The following is a 21,264-nucleotide window of genomic DNA, read 5'->3' as shown; positions in this document are numbered from 1 at the left end:
CGGTGCGGACAGCGAGGTGTTCCTGGCCGTCGCGTCGCCGTGTTCCTGGCCGGAGCCACGCCAGCGATCGATATACGCGCGCTTTTGCGAGAAAAGAAGTTCGGTATTCCTCTCGGCGAGCGCTCATCCGCCTCCTCTTCTCCTCCCCCACCCCCGAGAGAGCGTCAGGTCGCCGCCCGTGTTAGTTCCCTCCGTTGTATTCGCGTATTATCTCGCGCTGCTTGTATTGTATTGTATTTTTTTACACAAGGAACACACTGTAATGCCTGTTTCTACCAATGTAGTTTAATTTTAATCTCGATTCAATTAACTTTTCATCTTTTTCTAATTTTAAGAATTAGAAAAAGATAAAGAGTAAGAAACGATCGTAAGTCAAGAGAAAGTCAAAATGACTTTATTTTACGAAAGTTCAAATGATGGTTTTTTTATCACAAAATTTGTCATTTTGTATGTGTTCCTTCAGTTGTATACCGGTCTTTATATCTTTCAACAAGATGGGTACATCTTCACTATCATAACCCACTCTTAACCTTTACAATTATAAATTCTGGACAGCCTTGATCTAACAATATTAAACATAAACATCCGATTTATGAAAAAGAATATGTTTCAACATTTTTCACTGGAGGGTGTGTATATACCAAACTCACTGCATATTAAAATAATTTAAAAAAGATAGCATTTGTTTTATCTAAAATAAAGATGGCGATAATACATATTTTAATAAAGATAAGATGAAGCTATTTCTTCATCTAGATAATTATCTAGATAATTTTATATAGATAACAGCAAACATCGAGGAAGGATATATCAGTCGCGACTGATGAATACTAATCAAGTTTGTTTCTGGTACAGAAACTAAATCGATGCAACGAGTTGAATTCTTGACTATACGCCACGGGTGCGGGAAAATGCTCTCTCCGTCCGTGTCTGTTTATCCCGGCAGTCCCGGCACCATGGGGAGAATCGCAGCACGTCGGCGCACGTAGGACTAAACGTCGAAGATCGAAATCGTGTGAAAATTACGGCAATTTCCCGTTCTCATCGGAACTCGAAAGTGTCGCTCCCGCGATCGATCTTCCTTCCTGAATATAGCATCACCCTGAATATAGAAATGAGTGACGCCCTGAACGTGGCGTCGCAACTGAAACTTCGTCGCGGCCACACCGAGATCGAGCGTCGTCGTGAAGTCGCACCTGTCGCCTGTAATTCTCTCTTTCTCTCTCTCTCTCTCTCTCTCTCTCTCTCTCTCTCTCTCTCTCTCTCTCTCTATACCTATCTCTTCTTTTCCGGATGAACGGCGACAGCGGCGAGTTTCTCGGAGACCAGCCTCCAACGATCGCGACGCATTTCTTCTTTTTATCTCGTCGTAGCTACCCAAGTATCTGCGATTACCGATTTCTAGCTGGAAACGCTCGCGCGCGCGCGCGCGCGGGTGCAGCCGGCCGGCTTCGTGAATAAGCGTGTTGAATTATTCACCACAGCACGCGACACAAGACACAACTTGCGTTACTTGCGTAGACCACCTCCGTAAACCGCCTTCGTAAAGATTTCAAGTCCTCGCCGGAAGAACTCGCCATAATGGGGTGGTACACGACACCGGAAAACCCTATTGTTATTCGCGGTGAGAGATAAATAGATATATACATGGCTTTATTTATCATGCACTCTAGAATAAGTCCTCTCCGAGCGCTGAGATATTTAACATTACAATAAGCATAAAGACGTATAACAGTAAAAAGGAATATGAAAAAAAGAAAATAATAAAAGAAAGGAAATATACATGTAAATGTAACTGCAGAAAAAATACGCAAGAAAAATAATACAATATCAGAAATATACAATACAAATAATACAAAACCAGAAATATACAAGAAAATTAATATAAAAATAAAAAAGATAGAGAGTTATAGATAGATGGATAACTCAATTTATTACGCGCTTATATAGGAAGATATCCTCTCGAGAATCGTAAAATTCAATCATACAAATGTTATTACAATGAATATAGAGTACATTTTTACATTGAGTTGAAAAAAAAAAGAAATATATGTGTATAATATAAAAATATATTATTATTTAGGTAAAGAAAAAAAGTGTGCTGGCATATGTGTACAGAAAATATTCAAAAAAGATTTAAGAAAGAAGTTGTTAATTACGAGAGTTGATTATATTATAAACAGGTAGACGTAAGATTTGTTTTGAATGAATTCATTTCGCAAGTCATTTGATAGACTGTTCCAAAATTCAGTCGCATAATATCAAGGAAGATAAATAATAGAGAGAAGAAGAAGAAGAGAGAGAGAGAGAGAGAGAGAGAGAGAGAGAGAGAGAGAATCGCTATTTATTAAGCGCCCTGAGATAATTTCCCTTGAAGCGCAAGAACCTCATGAATACGTAGTATTATATAGATTATAACAGCACGCTGCAATATAGCGAAACAGTGCAGCTGAAAGTGCCAAGTACATGAAATTGAGAGATATACAGCGACGGGAAGAACTGCTCAATAAAATAAATAAGCGAACGCAAAATAAACAAAATATACAAAAACAATATATACAAATAAACAAAGGAGATTATATATTCAGTCAAAATAGATGCTGATAATATTTCGTACGAATATTACAATTTACAGTTCGAGCATAAAAAAAATATATATATATTGTATATAATATCCGAGATATTTATATAACTCGTAAAACCTCGTAAAAACTCGGTAAAAACGAACCGCAACGGCCTATCTTTGACAGTGACGGCAATGTCGATAACGCAAATTCACAAATCGAGTATAAATACAGTTTGACCTCGGATTACGAGGCGATATTTCTTTGTCGGCGACCACGGACGCGCTAAAATAATCCCTACGCCGAATTCGGAGACGGGAGGCACGGGTTATATTCCTGCTTTGCGTTTCGTCGCTGAAAAGCGAGCCCAAGCGAGATCTCGCGTTATTGCAACCGGGCGTGCGCACCCGATAATACGGTTAATCAACGACGGTAAAGTGATAATCTCGTCGATTCTTCAAAGCGAATGCCTTATCAGCGAGCACGTTTCCTATTACATATATCTACGAGAACGCAATGCAGAACTTTTGGAAAATATATAATCTATATTCGCGGGCAATACGAAGTAGAGCATACTACGAGGACGAGAGAGAGAGAGAGAGAGGGGGGGGGGGTAGAGACAGAGACGGAAAGGCGCGAATGCGAAAGAGAGAACTTCTCGCGTGTTCTCCCCTTATTTTCGTAGATGTCTATAGACGGAAAGCAATTAAGCTACAATGTCATTTTATCAATAAACAACCATTTATTGTTCCTGAACTCTCAGGATGTAATCATTCTAATCTGTCGCGCGATTACACGTTATCTGACACCACTGTCAAATTGCCGCACTGACACACATACCGGGAAAGTGCAAATAGATATAGGCAAAGCGACAGCGGCGGAGGGGTGGGAGAAAGGAGTGAAACGAGCATTGCAAGAGCACTGGTAGGCTAGAGAAAGAGAGTAAGAGAGAAAGAGAGAAGGTGAGAAGGTGGGGGAGGAAGGTAAAATAGGAGAAAGGCAAAAGGAGTGTGGGGAAAGGGATGCGGAGGACAAGGGCGACGACGATTATGACGATGACGACGGTACGGCTGGGTACGATAAATTTTCACGCTTTACACCCGCCTGTAAAATCTTCGAGAAAGTAGGAATCTGCACTTGGAAGCCAACTCGAGTTTAGATTAACGTGAAATTGATCCAAATCAATACTTTGAAGAAAGAGAGAAGGAAAAGATGGAGAAAAGGAGACGAAAAATGTGAAAAAATTATCTATTCTCTTCGTTCTCGTTTTCTCTCTCTCTCTCTCTCTCTCTCTCTCTCTCTCTGTCTCTCCCTTCCTCTCTACCGTCTCGGTTCGAGCAGATCCAATTTATGTCATCGTCCGACGAAAGCGATAGGTTTCTTCTATGGCGCGGTTTTCTGCACTAAAAGGTCCTCATTTTATTAAAAATATAAAAAAATAAAAAATAAGAAAGAGGAAGACAATCGATAAGGGTGAGACGCCATGGCGAGAGGAGAGGTCGGTTGGTATTACGCAATAAATTTAAAGGAGAATTATTAGGCGCGAAATTTCCGATGTCACATATATGTGAGACTGAATCGCTGCTTTCGTCACCCTCGATTTCGCAATGCAATTCAAACAGTCCTGCAACGAAAACGAATGGAGGGTCGAATAAAGTCTATTCTATAATTGCGTAAGCATAGTTGCAATGGAAGTTGTAGTTGTAAGAATTCACCAATCACAGTCGAATACAAGAGGGATATTCGACTGTGATTGGTTAATTCTTACAACTACAATCACTTGCAATTACATTTACGCAATTGTAAAATAGACTTCATTCATTTCTATCGATGTATAGGGTGGTGCACAAAATACATTTAGTCTATACAAGAGTGATTCATTTTAATCTTAACAAATATTACGAAAATTTATAAGCTTTACAAAGAAACATATTTTTAAACAGTATAAAGGAGAATGTCATTCAATTGACGATTTTTTTTAATACCATATAATTTTTATTTAATTTTTTTTTATACAAAAAATTGCAATTTTTAATTATTTGCTTGTTAAGATCAAAATTAATAACCTCGTATAATTCTTTTTAATAAAATTTAGCGCAAAATTATCAAATTAATGACTAAAATTTGAAAATTTTAAATTACCGGTATGACATTTCGCACGCCATCCTGTAGATTCAATTTAATCTCGATTTAACTTACTTTTTATCCATTTCCAGTTTTAAGAATTCTAAGAATTATATATAAAAAGTAAATTAAGCGAGATTGAAGTTAATCCACATTGGTAGAAATGAACGCAAGTTGGCGACGCCGATCGTCATCGGTCGATAACGAAGTGCAACGATCCGAAACGCGAAGAGCACAAGGATCATTGAAAAGAATGATCGAGAGACAAAAGAATGGAAAGAACAGAAAGAAAGTCATCGATGATTCGGGGATACATGGAAAAAGAGGGTGGGATCGGCAATGGAATTCAGGAGAGCGAGCTGCAACGCGACAGCCGTCGATCGGGGGAGGCAAAAGCGTAGAGAGCATCGTGAAAGAAGGGAGTTGGGAAAGAGCGGAAAGGGGGAAGGCAGGCAAGACCAGCAGCAGCAACAGCAAGCAGCAGGCAGGCAGGCAGGCAGGCAGGCGAGAGGGAGACCGCGCGATCGGTCGCGTATATCCGAAAAACGGCGATTCGTCGTATTCGCAACGGCTCTTCTCTCGCAGCGCAGGCAAGAGAGAAGCCCAAGCCCGGCTTTGACCCGGTAGCCGGCGCGACACGGCACAGTCCGCGCGGCTGCCTGACGCATTGCAGGTGCGCGCCGGCCAATCACAGACCCGGTTAGTTCGCCCGGACTCGTCCTGTAAACACGACCGCACCCACCCCGCCGTGTAAAACGGATTTGTTATACGGGGCGGTCGCGGGTACGCCGTGCCGACCCGCGGCCACGTCGTCGCGCGCGCGGCGCGGCAGCGGCAGCGGCAGCGGCGCAGCGCAACGCGACGCAGCAACGGCAGCGGCGCGACGCGACGCAACGCGACGCGACGCATCTCTCGCCTCGCCACCGTGGACCGATTGTCTCTCTTCCTCGCACGCATCCGTCCGAGAAACGATTAAAAACCGTCACACGAGCCTTTTTTTCCGCAAGCTTTCGGCGAAAGGCGGAAAGAAAGAACGGCAACGGGGGAAGCCCGCCGTGGCGCGCCGTACGCTTGGGATCTAGCTTGCGACCGCGTAGGCGGCTAAGGCGGCCGTCGCGCGTACCAACCGCCTGCTCCCCGCCGGGCGGATGGCGCGCCCCGCCGGCGTGGCGGCGCCCCACGATTGGCCGTTGTGCAGCCCGTAAGGGGACGGCGTAGTGATATCCGGGCTGCGGAACCAGCGGCGGCCCACAGAGAGAGCCTCGCAGACCGAGAAAGACACGGTGGACTCCATTACTGTCCCGAGTGCGTTTCTCGCCGGACTTGGTGTTCCACCGTTCGCCCGCCGTTATTGCGTGTCTGCTCGTACGGTTAACGAAGTTGAGTCTCTCTCTTCCCGGCCCGAACAGCGAGCCGTTTTATTTTAGCACGAGCGTATCGACCGATCAACCGACGTATCCCTGGAGCTTTTGTGATTAAATACAATTCTTGTTATCCAGTGTGCGGGGTAAACGCGTGTGTTAACTCGGGCTGAGCCTTCTCGTGCGTGACCGGAACGTGAAAAGAAACTAAAAAAGAGGACCCACAAGATGGTAAGTACCTCCATCCGTCGTCTGTGCCGCGAGAAGTTTCGAGAAAATTATCGCCGCGCGTGACGTTACGTGCTTTATTTCTCTCTACGCGCAAATTCGTCATCTCCGTCATTATCATTGTCGTCGTCGTCGTTGCCGTGTCTGGTTCGTCCGAGAATCGTGTCCGCGAGGGCTCTTGATCTCTCACCGCATTGACGCGTCGCCGCCGAGCGCACGTGCGACGAGCGTAAACCGTTAAGAGATGCGCAATTTACGAGGTTACACATTTGAACTCGCCCTCGGTCTCCATGCATTCTCCATCTTTCTCATCCGCCGGCAGGACGGATTTCCTTTTCTGGAAGGATCGGCGGAAGTCTCGTTCTCTCTCTCTCTCTCTCTATCTCTCTCCTTTTCTCGCTATCTATACATCCGTCTCCCTCTCTTCGTCGACCGTTCATTGTCAGCCTTCGTCGGTCGAAGCGTACTTCGCTCATGCCGCCCCAGAGACTGCCTGCCCCGACTTCCCGCGATTATCGATCCGGCATGGCCGTCTATGCTTCTCCGTGCTCTTCGCCGAGTTTCTTTCGCAGCAACGAGGAAAATCTACATCCGCGCGAGCGGAAGTAACGGCCGATCGATCGTCGTCGTATAGGAAAGAGAGAGACATATGCGGAGCGAAAAGGATAGACATGGGAGACTAACTAAAATGCCTCGACGCTTCTTTTTCCTCTCACATCGTTTGCCGGCGGATATTTCTATACTTCGAGAGAGAGAGAGAGAGAAAGAGAGAGAGAGAACGCTTGCGTTTTGCGACCTGATGCCGTGTTTTAGCAGGGCGGAATTGTCGCGTTTACGACCGGCTAGCCGGGCTAGCCGTTAACGCGGAACAAGACAGATAGGCAACGGTTCGTTGCGAAGCGGCTAATTTCGCTCGCCTATCCTCGAATCTTGGCCGTCGCATTGTTCGACTTGACGTTGGCCGTTGGATCCTCTGCAATCGCATTGCCCTCTTGGACTCGTCGAGATAATCGACGAGCGCCGCGCGACGGTTATCTTCTCGTTGCTCGTCCATCCGTCCGTCCGTCTGTGCGTACGCTGCTAAATTCACGGCCTTCGCGCCCGAGATCGAAACGCCGCCGCCAAGTTGCCTGTCCTACAATCCGCTACTGCACTTTCTACACTTGTCGATCAAACCGTCTTGTACCCGTATTTATAAGCTGCATTCGATTTTTATCGCTTTCGGCATTTTCATCTTTATTTTACGTTTAACGATAAAGATAAAATGATTGACTGCGCTCAGCAGAGCGAAATTGCTTTTTCTGCTGAACGCAGCGTTTAATACGATTTATTTATATTTAGATTAGATATAATGAGGAATTGAAGATAAAAACAATTATATTAAAGATTATTATTTTAATGCAGTTTTTGTAAGCGTTTGCATCGTGTCAGCATCAAAACCACGAATGCAATCACGTATATACACTTTAATACATTTTTAAATTGAGGGGAGAAGAAATCATGAGAGAGAGAGAGAGAGAGAGGTGCAAAGTATAGACGAGAACAGAAGAGATTAAAAAATTTTTCTATTTTCTCCGGTTATCGAGAGATATATATCCGATCTTTCGCGTCATTCTCTCGATCGATGATGCATCTACGCCTCGTTCCTCACGACCTCGGCGTGATTTCGAGCGAATCGCGAAAGACGGTGCAGTGGCGGCGACGTCGCCGCCGTCGTTGTCGTTATCACGCGCCGCGATCTTTCCTCTCCTTCGATCGCGGGCGTAGATAGATACCTATCGGAGCACGAAATACGAGACTGGAGCAAGCGAGCGAGCACGAACGCCCGACCGCTCCTTTTGCATAATCCATACGGGTCACCCGATACTCATCTTTAAGGGCGCTGCCGGGTTTCTCGTAACGCGTGCGTACCGTGTGTTCCTGACGGTCTATAGGTCCGTTTTCTGTACTAGCGTACACTTTTAGAACTTGCAACTGAAATAGATATAGATGTTCGATATTTTGGCGAAAGCGAGAAAGGAAGTCGTAAACTTGCATTCTAGTTCAGGAATAAGAATACAGATCTTTTATATCTCTGCTTCCTCTCTCTCTCACGCGACGCATTTCTATCCAGCGATCAAACGTTAACGGCGATACATCTCGTCACTCACTATTGATTTTCGCGCTCCCTCACCGTCGCTCCTTTTACGTTCCCTACGCGCCCGCCGTAACCCGTTACGCCAGCTCACCTTTCGTCTTCCCCCCTCCCCTCCCTTCCCTCCCCTTTCTTCCATGACATGGGTTTTCTCGTTGACGACGTCCGACGCGATTCACATTTCGTCCATCCATCAGCCTCCGACAAATGACGCACGTTTTCCTGATGTATTATTAATTGCGTTTTAGTAAATTACTAGAATTGCACCATACATCGGAACACAGAATTTCTAGTAATTTCCTACGCGAGCAACCCAGCAGGAAAATACGCATTGTGTGTAGGTGGCTTTACGCACACGGCCCTTCCTTATGAAAACTCGCCCTGCCCTGACACGACGCGGCTTTTGCAGCCATTATTTCTCGCCACCCGACGTTCGAAAAGTGAGGTTATCCTGCGGCGAGTCGTGTCGCCAGGCTTTCTACGATGAGCCATCACACCTAAACTTCAAGTTTTAAATCATAAGAAATTGATTAATCAGTCTTACATTTGGCTAATAAATCATTGGTCAATTTCTTATGGTTAAAAATTATAATCTTGGGTAAAGGTTTATTATTGTAGGAAGCTTGTAATTCTTAATGATAGTGTGTTGATTATATTACCATTGCGCAAATATATCAAATAAAAAAATTGCGCAACGATGATATAACTATACCGAATTGTTAAGAGTTACAAAATCGGAGTACAGACGCAGTTCTTCAAAGTGGCTGCATTTGGCATATCTCTATGGCTATTGTAAGGTTTTTTAATATGAATAATTATGTTCAGCAGAGAAAACAGCTTTGCAACTGTTGTAAAATTCTTTAATATGATTCGCCGCATTCGGCAGAATATTTATTTTGCAAGTGTTGGAAGTTTTCTTCGCGTAGATTGAATTATACTTTTAGATCCAAGGGAATAAACCTGTCAGCGAAGAAAACTTTCAACAGTTTCAAAATAAACATTTTCCCGACGCGGCCATTTGTAAAGCTGCCTTATCTGTGAACACAGGCATTTATTTCGATACTCCCGCAATCGGAGAATTTTCCATCCTCTGGAATTTGATGTTTTCAAAAACATCGGAACCTTGGAAGATAGCCACTATAATGACACTGAAAAACAACGTCATATTTTGAGGCAAGGAGTGCAATGATGAATTGTAAACAAATCTTACTCAAGGAAAAATTGTACAATAAAAAAATGTACTAAATTTGAATAAATCATTTGTTTAAATGTTTAATACCAAAATTAAATATTAAATATTTACCAAGTGTAACGACATTATTTATTTGCTATATTAAAAATTGAGATTTCATTTAACTATCATTTTTTTAAATATTAAAGTAAACCTTTAAGTTGGTGTTAAATAAATATTTATTAAAACTTGATACATTTTTTCTCAGCGTAAAATTAAAAAAAAAATAGACCCACTTTCTAAAGATTGAAAACATTGCATTTTCGCGACACTATATGTTCTCGAAGTTGACCGAGAAATAACGGCGATAAAGATAGCCGAGGAAAAGCGTATGTAATAAAGACCGGTCTTAAAAGTTGCTATAGTAGAACTTACGACACGATCCATCTTGCGCGAGAAATCGATACGTCTCCTCGCAGCTACTTTGCTGCGACTTTACACTACTTTACAACGAACGGGTACTAAATCAGCACCTGTCTGTAATTAGCGTTCAGAAATAGCTCGCGTCACGTTACTTCTAAAGATTTCGCGTTGTCACAATTTTCCGGAGACGTTTTTAAGAGCCATCGCATGATTTATATCACGCGGCAGAGTCGACCGCGTTTTTTTAAATCGCGAATAGAACGACACGTGTTGTTCTCTCTCCATGCGATGATAACTGGATTTAAAAAAAAAAAATTATCGTAGCCGATAATCTTTTGCATTAAATACATGCACGCACTTTTGGAAAAGAATCAAAATTTATTTTTACTACGCGCGACGTAGAGCCGCGAGGTACGCATGTTGCCTCCGTGAAATGCGAAGCGTTTGCGACGAATTACGCTGCCGGTCACTTCATTATTATTCATGCGATCCTCAAACTAGTCTAGGAACTCCTTATTTATGCAGTAGCAATTAAACCGCGCGTGTATGCATCATCGTGCTATTTCTGCCGGCATTATCACGCATCTCATTGCCTTGCATTATTTGATGCGTCAGCGTTTACGAAACTTGTGCAACCTTGAGATTTCTGGAGATAATCCGATAATTAAGCCGGGACGTAACTTGTTTTTGTTACGTTAACTGAAAGAATACGTTTTAATACTCCAGTATATTGTCTTAACGCTCGTGCGATCAGGTAAACTGTAAAGAAAGAAATTGGCTAGCTAGTAAAATATTTCAGTTTTTATCGAAGGCTAGAATAGGAATTAGAATAATGTTTTAAAGTTCATATTTGTAAAATAACTATATTATATTCGTTCGCATTTATTAATACGTATGTAATTTATTAATACTGAGAGAATTAAGCTTTTATGTTGTTTTCTATTTAAAGGCTGATCAACTCACAGAAGAACAAATCGCAGAATTTAAGGAGGCGTTCTCGCTCTTCGATAAAGACGGCGATGGTACTATAACTACCAAAGAATTGGGCACGGTAATGCGGTCCCTTGGTCAAAATCCCACAGAAGCCGAACTACAAGACATGATTAACGAAGTAGATGCAGATGGTATATATCTAATGTAGCTTTTCAACGCATGTCAATCGTAAATTATAAATTATTTTGTACACAAAAATCAATTGTTTCGCTACATTCCTCTATTTCCACTTGCGAACGCTTCTGTTAAACGTTAATATTATGTTTAATTTTATGTTTATTTATAATTCTTTCTGGAAGAGAGCTTGTTTTTCTGTCGCAAGACTTCGCTTCTGTCAAAGCTTCTTTTTTTTCTTAAAAAAGAAAAATAAACAATTTCGATAGAATCGACGTTAAAAATCTTGAAATTCTAGGTAACGGCACAATCGACTTCCCGGAGTTCTTGACCATGATGGCGCGTAAAATGAAGGACACGGATAGTGAGGAAGAGATTAGAGAGGCCTTCAGAGTGTTCGATAAGGATGGAAATGGTTTCATATCCGCGGCAGAACTTAGACACGTCATGACAAATCTGGGCGAGAAACTCACTGATGAGGAAGTAGATGAAATGATACGGGAGGCCGATATCGACGGCGACGGCCAAGTTAATTATGAAGGTTGTATTGCATTGCTTGATCTATTAATTAGTATAAAATAAAACTTATTGTCGATATATCGCATGTAAAATCTTTTAAGTATACGGTTTTTGAAAGAATAATTGTTGTGCCTATTTAATTTATAATTTTAATTAAAATATCGATGTTGGAGAGATATTAAAAAAAAAATGTTTAGATTATAACAATTGAATGAAATTCTAATTATACGTACGCCAACACTTCCTATATTCATGTAAACAACTTTTATCAACAAAATCGTTTTTCTTTTGCAAATTAATGCAATTCTCAATAAAGAAGTTTGTACAGTTGGGTTCACGCGTAACTTATCGTAACTTCTTCATTTTTGACGTCATGATAAGAGATATCTGACTATTTACCTTTCGTCATTATTTTACCGAAACCTGTCATATTTTGCAGACTTAGGTATAACGTAAACTAATAATACGCACGTAACTAACGAGACATTTCTTTCGTTGTATTTTTCAGAATTCGTCACAATGATGACATCAAAGTGAATGCAACCTGTGTAACGGAAGAACTCGCGACTCGGAGTGGTGTTGACGTATTAAATAATTCAAGAAACAGAGAAAAAACATATGTAACAAAACGAGAATCAACCAGAAAGTGACAAATCTTGTATCAGGATATGAAGATGTCTCTATAAAAGCGCGAAGAGTCAACGTCCGATACCGCGTTAAAAAAAAATCATCGTTTAACGATAAGTAATACAGGGCAATTAATTGTTTAATTAAAGAGTTATACCACTAAAATCATTATCTCTCAAAACACAAATATTTACGCGTGTATACATACACATACACACATAACAATAACTCGTTACACGATACACATAACGCAACACGCTCGAAGAGTATACACGTACACATATATACACATTCACTCGGATGTCTTATTTCCATTGGATAAAACAAGTTTGGAAGTGAGATAACGCGAAGACACACAATTGCGCGCGCATGTGCACCAACGACAAGAAAAAAAAGTGCATTTTCCACTTTCCTCTCTTTCTCGACTGCCCCTCCCCTTCCTTCCCTCTCCTCTTGTCACACCCTTTAGCACCATCGCCCTTCCCCTCCTCCTCTTTACGCCTCCATCTACCTTCATTTCCCGGAAGTTTTTTCATGAGAATGGTATGTCGAAGAATTGTAATTTCTCTTTACAAAGGGAGAGGAAATGTGTGTTAAGGGACAAAGTATAAATCCGATGTAAGATAATATTAAAAGCAGCAAAGGTTTATTTGCCAATCGAGAGAAAGATTCATCTCGAGAATTCCTTCGTTCATTTTTTTTAATAAACGAGATACGTGTATAGTGAATGATGACATTAGGATATGTAGCTGCTAAATAGATGATGATGTCTCTACCGTTAAAAATGCATGCACATGTACAAATGTTTGTTTGTCTCTGTGAGAGAGAATTCGGCCTGGACCGATCGTTTTCCAGACAAAGAGAGAAAGAGAGCGAGAAAGAGAGAGTATAAATACGATGCGCTTCGGCCTCTGGGTTATTGATGACGACTTTAAATGCAAAAGCTGTGCTGGACCCCTCGATGCCTCACAAACGAATAACTTAATTTATATAAGTAACGAGCGAGAAAATTTATAAAAAAAAGAGATGAAAGAGAGCGAGATGAGATAATGGGAAGAAAGAATTGGAGGAGAAGCTTCGAGGAGCTCAGACCTAGTGCTTTCGCGCGCGTCGCGTCTCGCGAGACGGGATATGATCTGTCATGCGGATGACGTCGCGCGAACGCGGACGAGTCGCGACGCGATCGATGGAAAGCTCCAGGATCCGAAGTCTCGACATTCCTATTTGAAAAAAAAATAATAATAAAAAAGAAAAGTCTCTTCCTTACGCTTTGAATCAACATCATCCAGCCTCTCGTGCTCGTGCACACGGGACTCACACGTACACGTAACGATTTACGAACTATACTTACGCGAGAAACTATACACACGAAAGATTATACACACAGAGCAAAAAGAAAAAAAGAGAAACACTATAATACTATATTCACAAAGTGCGTTTTGCCTCCAGTTCCATTTTAATCTCCTATTTGTAAACTTGCCTTCCACTCTAAGGGAAAGCCTTACATACATGCGCGCAAAAAAGATTTTAAAAAAACTAAAAAAAAAAAGAGAAACAACGTCGACACCACTTTTGTTGATATGTAAATCTATGGAGAAATAAAATAGGGATGGGGGATTAAAGGAAGTAAAGGCCACAGTGAGATCGGTGCATTACTTTTCTTCGCCCAGGGGTGCGTGCCAGTCTCGTAAAAACGGAGCCAACCAGATCGGAGAAACTGGTGTGATTTTTGTGCGATCCGTACAATATAATGTTACTTAAGAACTTGAGAGCAAAGAACATAAATGCCGTACAGCGTAAACATCATGCGTGTCGGTGGTTCAGTCATAATATATATGTAATATATATATATATATATAAAATAATTTACGAAGAAATTAAGAAAAAAAAATGAAAGAGATAATTCCTCCACAGTCCTTTATTATTTAATATTGAAGTGAACAAAATGAGAAGTACTTGTATTTCTGGTGACCTAGATCGCATTGATCATTAAACAAAAAAGAAAAAAAGATAAAAAAAAAGTAAAAAAGATAAAATAAATATATCCTCATTTTTAGGTCACAGCTACTCGATTCGTTTCCTTCATTACTAATGGACCTCTCGTTTCAGCAACCATCTCTTTTTGTGTTCGATGGCATCTAGATACTTTGCTATGAGAATATTTCATTGTGTCTTTGTGAACAGGATCCACTTTACATATCTCTGACTTTTCTCGCTACCCTCGAAAACTTTTGAGAAGAATAGATATAGGTTACAAGAAAGTACGGTATTAATTGTAATTAGGAACTCTCGCTCCCCATTAAACACCCGAAAAAAAAATAGGGGGAGAGAAAAAAAAAGCACACATTGGATCTATTTGTAAACTGTGGTTATTCTGTGTCCTGAAGTATATTTCCACACTTACACTCTTTATTAAGAATGAGAAAGATTTGTCAACACACTCGTTTTGTAAAAGTGATCGTTAGTATTCGACAGGCATCTGTATCTAAATGCTTCCAAATCCGCTTCGTTTCATCGAACACTGATACCTAGCGATTAAGTCTCTTACGTTACAAAGACTCTATTCCAGTATTTAATATAATAGTAATTTTATATCCGTATCGCAAAATCTATTTATTGAAAGAATTTTCGCGCGCCGAGGATAGATAGATAGATAGAAAGAAAGAGAAAGCGAGCGAAAGAAAGAGTGGCGCATGGAAGCTCTTGTTGTGAACGTTAACATCGAGGCAATGCCAAATCTTTACTGAATAATATTGAAGCGTTAGCTCTTCTAATATTTAATTTAGCGTCCCCTCGATCTTTGTTATTGAAATACACGTTGTTGTTCTTAAAAAAAAATCGTTTATACCGTATTTGCGGAGGTACCAAGACACATCCTGCTTTTATCAAACGTTGTATTTATTTCGATGTGTACATATGAAAAAACGTAAAATTGATCGACGAAGTGAGTTTTCGTTCAATTATGCTAATAGCAATTTTTTAAATAAACAAATTCGTTGCGCTATAAACAAAGTGAGAACGTTGTACGTTGCAAAATGAGGAAATACTTTTTTTTTAATCAGATTATTTCGAGCATAGAGCTCTTTTCTTTTTTATTACTTTAACCAATTGTAGTCATTCGATTTTAACGCTCCTTAATTTCTCAGAACTTCTAATTCGAAAATTGTTTCTAGTGTATGTAAGTATATTCTCTGCCGTATCTCAAAGGCGTTCTTCACTTCTTGTCGTACATAAATAAAGCGGCACAGTTTGTATAAAGTGTTGATATTAAGTTAATAAATTGTTCCTATATACTTATATGGGAGCAAACTGGTGTTTATCTATAATACAAGCGATTTTATCTCCCTGACAAAAACAGCCAAGTGTATCTGACGTGACGGAAAAACTATCTCTTACGATACACGACTACGGAGAAACTTTACAACTGCATCATTCCATGCAATTATGCATCTATATGAAGAGATAAATTACGCATTGTTTTCGTATAATTACTCTTCAACAATTAACGGACGAACTTACACAAGATGTAGAATTGTCTTACCGAGAGATAAAACAGAGAAACAGTTTTTATTTTTTTTTTGAAAAATACTATATTTTTCATACATGACTTTTTAACCTCGTGTAACATAACAAAATTCGATGATTATGCAGATATGTTTTGCTAGCAGTGAACAATGCGTGCTCTCACGATACACATTCTTTTGGTAGAACTTTGAAACGCAGGCAAACCTCCTTCAGTAAGTTTTTCAATATCCTCACCTGATGCTCAGAACTCTGAAAATATATCTGGATATCAGTTACTTACTTTCGACGCATATTGGCTTTTAATATTTTATTTGTGCAAGTTTTTCAAGTATGTTAATTAATCACAAGATAGAGAATTTCTGGAAACTTAACTTTTTTTCTCTGTTCTGTAGCTAATCAACACGTTCAAAATATTTATCGTACGACATATGAATAAAATGTTAATGTTATACTTTTTTAGCGTCACGAAACGAATGCTCACCCCGTCAAGGGTAATTGTTGGTATGAAAGACACCCGCGGAACGAGGGAATTCGTCATTTCTCCGTACTTTGCCAGGAGTTCCTGCCCCCTTCCAGTGTTTGAACACTTCTTTATAGACTCCACGTCAACGGGTATTCGCTCGGCGCACGTTTTCATTATCCGTATCGGGTCAATATTATTCTCGATCATGCAGGCCACAAATTGCAGTTGTACCGATGGATCCTTAATAACATCGATGGAGCAAGCGTGTATAATGTTCGCCTGACACTCGATCGGTCCGTGCTGACATATGAACTGATACCCATCACTCGTTTTTGTCGTCTGTGTTGGAAATCGAATACGTAACTTTAGAAAGCTTGCCGTTTAATTCGATCCACTGATCTAATTGTCTCGATTAATGATTTCATTCTCGCGATATATTTAACCGCATTAACTTAAAAATATAACGCGGTTAATAACGAGTTTCCAGGTAAAATACAGAATCGTAATACCACAGAGCATCAACATGACTTACACTTGTTACTTACATAAGTAAACTTATAAATGACAAATAAAAGGTCATGATAAAGGTTCATATGATATTGATTTCTGTGTTTTACCAGGATTAGTCGCAACAGTTTTCTTACCTTCGCTTTACCATATGGCACCAACTCAACCTCTAAGTTTGTCAAGAGTTTTTGATATGTTGGATTTAATTGTTTTAAAACGAAACTACGCGAATCCGGGCATAACGCTTCGTAATACACAGCCGCATGTACTTTCTGAGAAGCTGGTCCAGCCTTTTCGCTCAATGGTGTCGCCGCTTGGTCCTGAAGTTCTACAATTAAGAAAAGAATGAAAGATATTAAAAGATTTTGATTTGAAAATATTCTGAGATGTCTATATCAATTAAGTGCTTTCAGGATTTTTTAGTTTTCAATTTTTATCACTGTTGAATAAACAATTGTTACCTCGATTATTTGGAATTGTTTTGCGCGAAAAAAATTGTGAATTGTTTTTAAATTCTACATAATATTTCAATATTCAAAAGACATTCCGAGTCATGGTATTCGAGATAATTTTTCATAAGAAAGAAAACCGCAATCTTCTTTTTATATAATTTCTAATAAAAACCGTAATTTCTGCGAATCGTTGCTTATCTTGTAATCAGGACAATGATAAATGGGAACTTCGATTTTTTTGTTGACTGACGTAAGCAGCGTGATTATCGTATATATTTAGCTTGATTTTTCTAATGCGTTATGTTTTTATTCGATTTTTCCTCCATGTGATTCTTGTTCGTTTTGATTTAAAAATACGAATAAGGCGTGTGGTGTATAAATTAAATAATAAACATTCAAGATTCTTCATTTTTTAATTTAATCTGTATTTATTATTACTAAAACAAAAATCATTATTTCGAGCTCGTGATATCCGAGGCTTAGCCTGTTTTTTTTTTATCAAAAAAACTTTGAATTATATACAGTGCAATAAATTGAAATGAAATAAACCATATTTGTCTCGTTTCAATTTACTACTTCTACGTGTACCAGTTTAGAAAGTTCATCCATAGAAGCAAACGTGCATATCAATTTTAGTACTTCAGGATTTTTCGATTTTAGAATTTAATTTATATCACTATGAATAACGAGATTGTTACTTAGGTTTTTTGGGATCGTTCAGCGCGAGAAATTGTGAATTCTTTTTATAATTTCAAATTTTACTTTAAATACGAAGCGCCACTATGGTCTGAATATTAAGATGTTGAACTATTATGTATATTCATTTGAATGAATTAATTTCAGAAATTATTATAATTGCGTATTTTTCGCAATAAGTTTATTACAGTTTTTTAAGATTAAATTTGGGAAATTCGAGAGGAAATAATTATTAATATTTCAGATTGATTGCGTTGAAAGTCCGACAACCATATCGGCACGCAATTATAATTTCTGAATTAATTCAATCATTTAAATGAATATATAATAGTTCAACATCTTGATATTCAGAGTGTAATGGCGCTTCGTATTTAAAATAATGTATCTAACATAAACGGTCTTATTTCCAATCTTATTATGGTTCAAATTCTACGTAAAATTTCAATGCTCGAGAAACATCCTCATTTTCCGCAAGAAAAAAAATCGCGATTTTTTTTATTTTTAGATCATAACATTTAATCATGCGTACTTTGCATCTGTCCTACAGTTCCGATCATAAGTATTTTTAACAATTAGATTCTTAATGATTTGACAGATGTTACACAAACTGAGTGATCGCGCTTCAAAACTCTGCAAGTGGAGGTTTATAGCAAATTTAATTAGACGCATTTATACACATGAAGTGTGTGTAGTGCGTCTGACATTGCAGAGCTGTATACTACATTTTAATCCAAATATAAAGTGAAATGTAAATATTTAGGATTATAAAATATATATTTTACCTAACAGCACAATCTCATGAAATATATTGGGTCATCTAAAAACCGCGGATACTTTGTATATCTTTACATTTTTTTTACGACTTTAATATGCTCACTGTATTCAATCGAATTCGCTACAAATTTAGACGAAAAGACGCCACTTCAAAAATCTCAGATATAACGACTCAAGCAAAACGACAAGTCATCATGATATCAAAATGATGTCAAAATGATTCTCCAACATGATCATTAAAAGTCATTTTTCAATCATTCACGGTTCATTTTCATATCATTTTGACGTTATCGTGAATTGTTCTGGAGATGTGCTCGTCGAATAGCAAATTGTGCAATGAGGTAATCACGAAAAATCCGGCTAGAAATATCAATCTGTGTGTCTTCAATTGTGAAGTACGTCGTTTTTATCATACTAACATATTGAAAAAAAAAATACATCTGTGCGATACAGATGTAAAGTGCATGATGTGCACATGTATCATTTATTCTTGTTTAACATTCAATGAACAAAGAATAAAATAATATATTATGTGTTTTATGGAATGCAGTCAGAGCCGTATAAACTAATATCGGATCACCGGACTACATTGGAAAAATCTTGTATTAATTGGAATTCTGATTGAAAATGAACAAATTAGAATTTTCTGATTAATAATCTAATAATATAATTCTAGCCGAGATAACCAAAATTCAGGCTGATAGATCAGAATCTTCTATTCACTTTGTCAATCTTTTTCTAATTCTTGGAAATTAGAAAAATATATGAAGTTAGTTGAATCTGGATTAAACTTAAACTACGTTGATAGAAAAAGTAAACAGTAAAAAAAAACCAATAATTCCTCGAATTTTTCGAAAAGATACTTTCTTTGAGAAGCATCCATTAAAGGCCTTTTGCAAAGGATCGACGGAGAATTAGTCATTATAAAACTTTTTCTCTAGAATATAGAAATATGAAAACTAAAAAAAGTAAAAATTTTTTGCACGTATGTGTGTATATGTACATACATAAAAATTTTCACATTTCCGTATTAGAGGGAAAAAAAGTACGTGACGACTGCTGAGATTTAACATTCCTCGTCGCGTTAACGTGCCTTGTATGCCCGCTGACAGGGAAAAAAAATCGATTTGTCGAACTCGCGCGAAGACAACGGCGGGTGGAGATCGAGCCTCGAGGTGCGCGCGACATGGTGCCGCCGATTGCCGCCTGTTCGACGATTCGGGATTCGGTAGATTAGGCTTGTTCGGCGGCGAAATCACAGGTAGCGTGAGGCTGTGAAGTAGCGACAGATGCAAAAGGCGTATGGGAGAGAGAGAGCGTAACGCGCGCGGCGCCTCTCGTTACTTCGTACCTGGCATGGCGGCGCCGTCCTCCAGGAACGCGAGCCAGATCTTGGAGGTCTGCCAGAGCAGCAGGCCAAGGACCAAAAGGAACACGAGGCGCCATCGAAAGCCTAACCCCATCGTCCCGACTGTTGTCGCGGCAAGAGACGCGCACGACTCTTCGCGCGGCGACGACGGCAGCAGCGGCGGCGGTGACGCCGCGACGGCGATCTCGTTACCGCGGGCTGACGCAATGTTTTCTAGTATCAAACGCGCCGGCGGCGACGGTCAGCGACGACCGACATAGCGATTCGACACGTTGGGACGCGCGCGAAATGACGGCGGGATGTTCCGTCGATATTCTGTTCTGGTCGATTGATCCAAATCGGTCCGGTCAGCCGAGTCCTCGTCCTCGAGCAATTCTTGCGGTAATTTAACCAACGCCACGCGTGCCAACGGGATTTAATGATCGCCACTGTGTCGAATCGAATGTTCTTTCGTTATTTTTTTCACCTTTTCTCGCAGCATCATCGCACGCAGCGTCTGCAGTGATGCGAGCACTCGTGCAGACGTCAATTATATTAAAGCCCCTATTGGAGAATGGAGTTTGGAATATTCGGAGATTTTAGAGTAATCGGAGTGCGCACTGAGAATCGGAGTCATCGGAGAGTAGATCTTCGCCAATCAGATAACTTTGAGCTCGGACTGCGTTGTATCGATTGAGCAGATTTTAATTCCTGATTCTCGCGATTTCCTTGATCTTCGAAAATATTCTTATTCGGATTTGCGTTTTGTTTTTTGTATTTATTTTTTCTAGACATATTCGATTTATTTTGTTGACTTTTGAGTACTGTTCTAATAGCAAATTCAATCACTTGTATTTACTCTTTCCGAGGTCACAAAACTTCTGATCATTAATTAAAATTTTACATTTATAAAACTATACTAATAAGAATTGTCAATAAAAATTATGTTATACAAATTTTACGTTATTAAATACCAACATTTAATGTATAAAAAAATTATATCCACGAATCATCTTTTTAAAAAAAAAATATACATGTTTTTTCTTGTAATTCAGATATAATTTTATTTGCATTATATTAGATAGAGATGGTCCATCAATTATCGCTCAATTGATGAATTTTCTATTGAAAATCCTATTCTGAATAGTATAGCACATTTATTCGGTAGCTAGTGAATGTGCTCAAGTATACATTTATTTATAATGGCAACACGATGTTTTAAGAAGGGAAACTTCACAGAT

The 21,264-nt window shown here is 39.5% G+C and overlaps 2 protein-coding genes across 4 annotated transcripts; one reads left to right on the top strand and one right to left on the bottom strand.

The window, feature by feature from the left end:
- Window positions 1-5,896: 5,896 nt before the first annotated feature.
- On the top strand, window positions 5,897-15,589 carry LOC105150073 (calmodulin). The gene is made up of 4 exons (XM_011062898.2): window positions 5,897-6,280; window positions 10,955-11,129; window positions 11,411-11,653; window positions 12,140-15,589. Exons 1-4 carry the CDS (start codon window positions 6,278-6,280, stop codon window positions 12,166-12,168), a joined length of 450 nt encoding a protein of 149 aa, XP_011061200.1. The 5' UTR covers window positions 5,897-6,277; the 3' UTR covers window positions 12,169-15,589.
- Window positions 15,590-15,822: 233 nt separating this feature from the next.
- On the bottom strand, window positions 15,823-20,504 carry LOC105150066 (gamma-interferon-inducible lysosomal thiol reductase-like protein). Of its 3 annotated transcripts, none has more exons than XM_087404588.1 (4): window positions 20,027-20,504; window positions 16,891-17,081; window positions 16,156-16,585; window positions 15,823-16,032 (listed from the first exon to the last, which is right to left on the bottom strand). In XM_087404588.1, exons 1-4 carry the CDS (start codon window positions 20,136-20,138, stop codon window positions 16,025-16,027), a joined length of 741 nt encoding a protein of 246 aa, XP_087260714.1. In that variant the 5' UTR covers window positions 20,139-20,504; the 3' UTR covers window positions 15,823-16,024. The 3 variants fall into 3 exon arrangements, with proteins under 3 accessions (XP_087260714.1, XP_087260715.1, XP_011061192.1); XM_087404589.1 differs by having other exon boundaries at window positions 16,236-16,585; XM_011062890.2 differs by having other exon boundaries at window positions 16,265-16,585; window positions 20,027-20,502.
- Window positions 20,505-21,264: the final 760 nt, after the last annotated feature.

Source organism: Acromyrmex echinatior, chromosome 3 (assembly GCF_024713525.1).
Source record: "Acromyrmex echinatior isolate Ae372 chromosome 3, ASM2471352v2, whole genome shotgun sequence".
Taxonomy (NCBI): Eukaryota; Metazoa; Arthropoda; class Insecta; order Hymenoptera; family Formicidae; genus Acromyrmex; species Acromyrmex echinatior.
The sequence above is the reverse complement of the archived record's forward strand: the minus strand, read 5'-3'. Positions and strand labels throughout refer to the sequence as shown.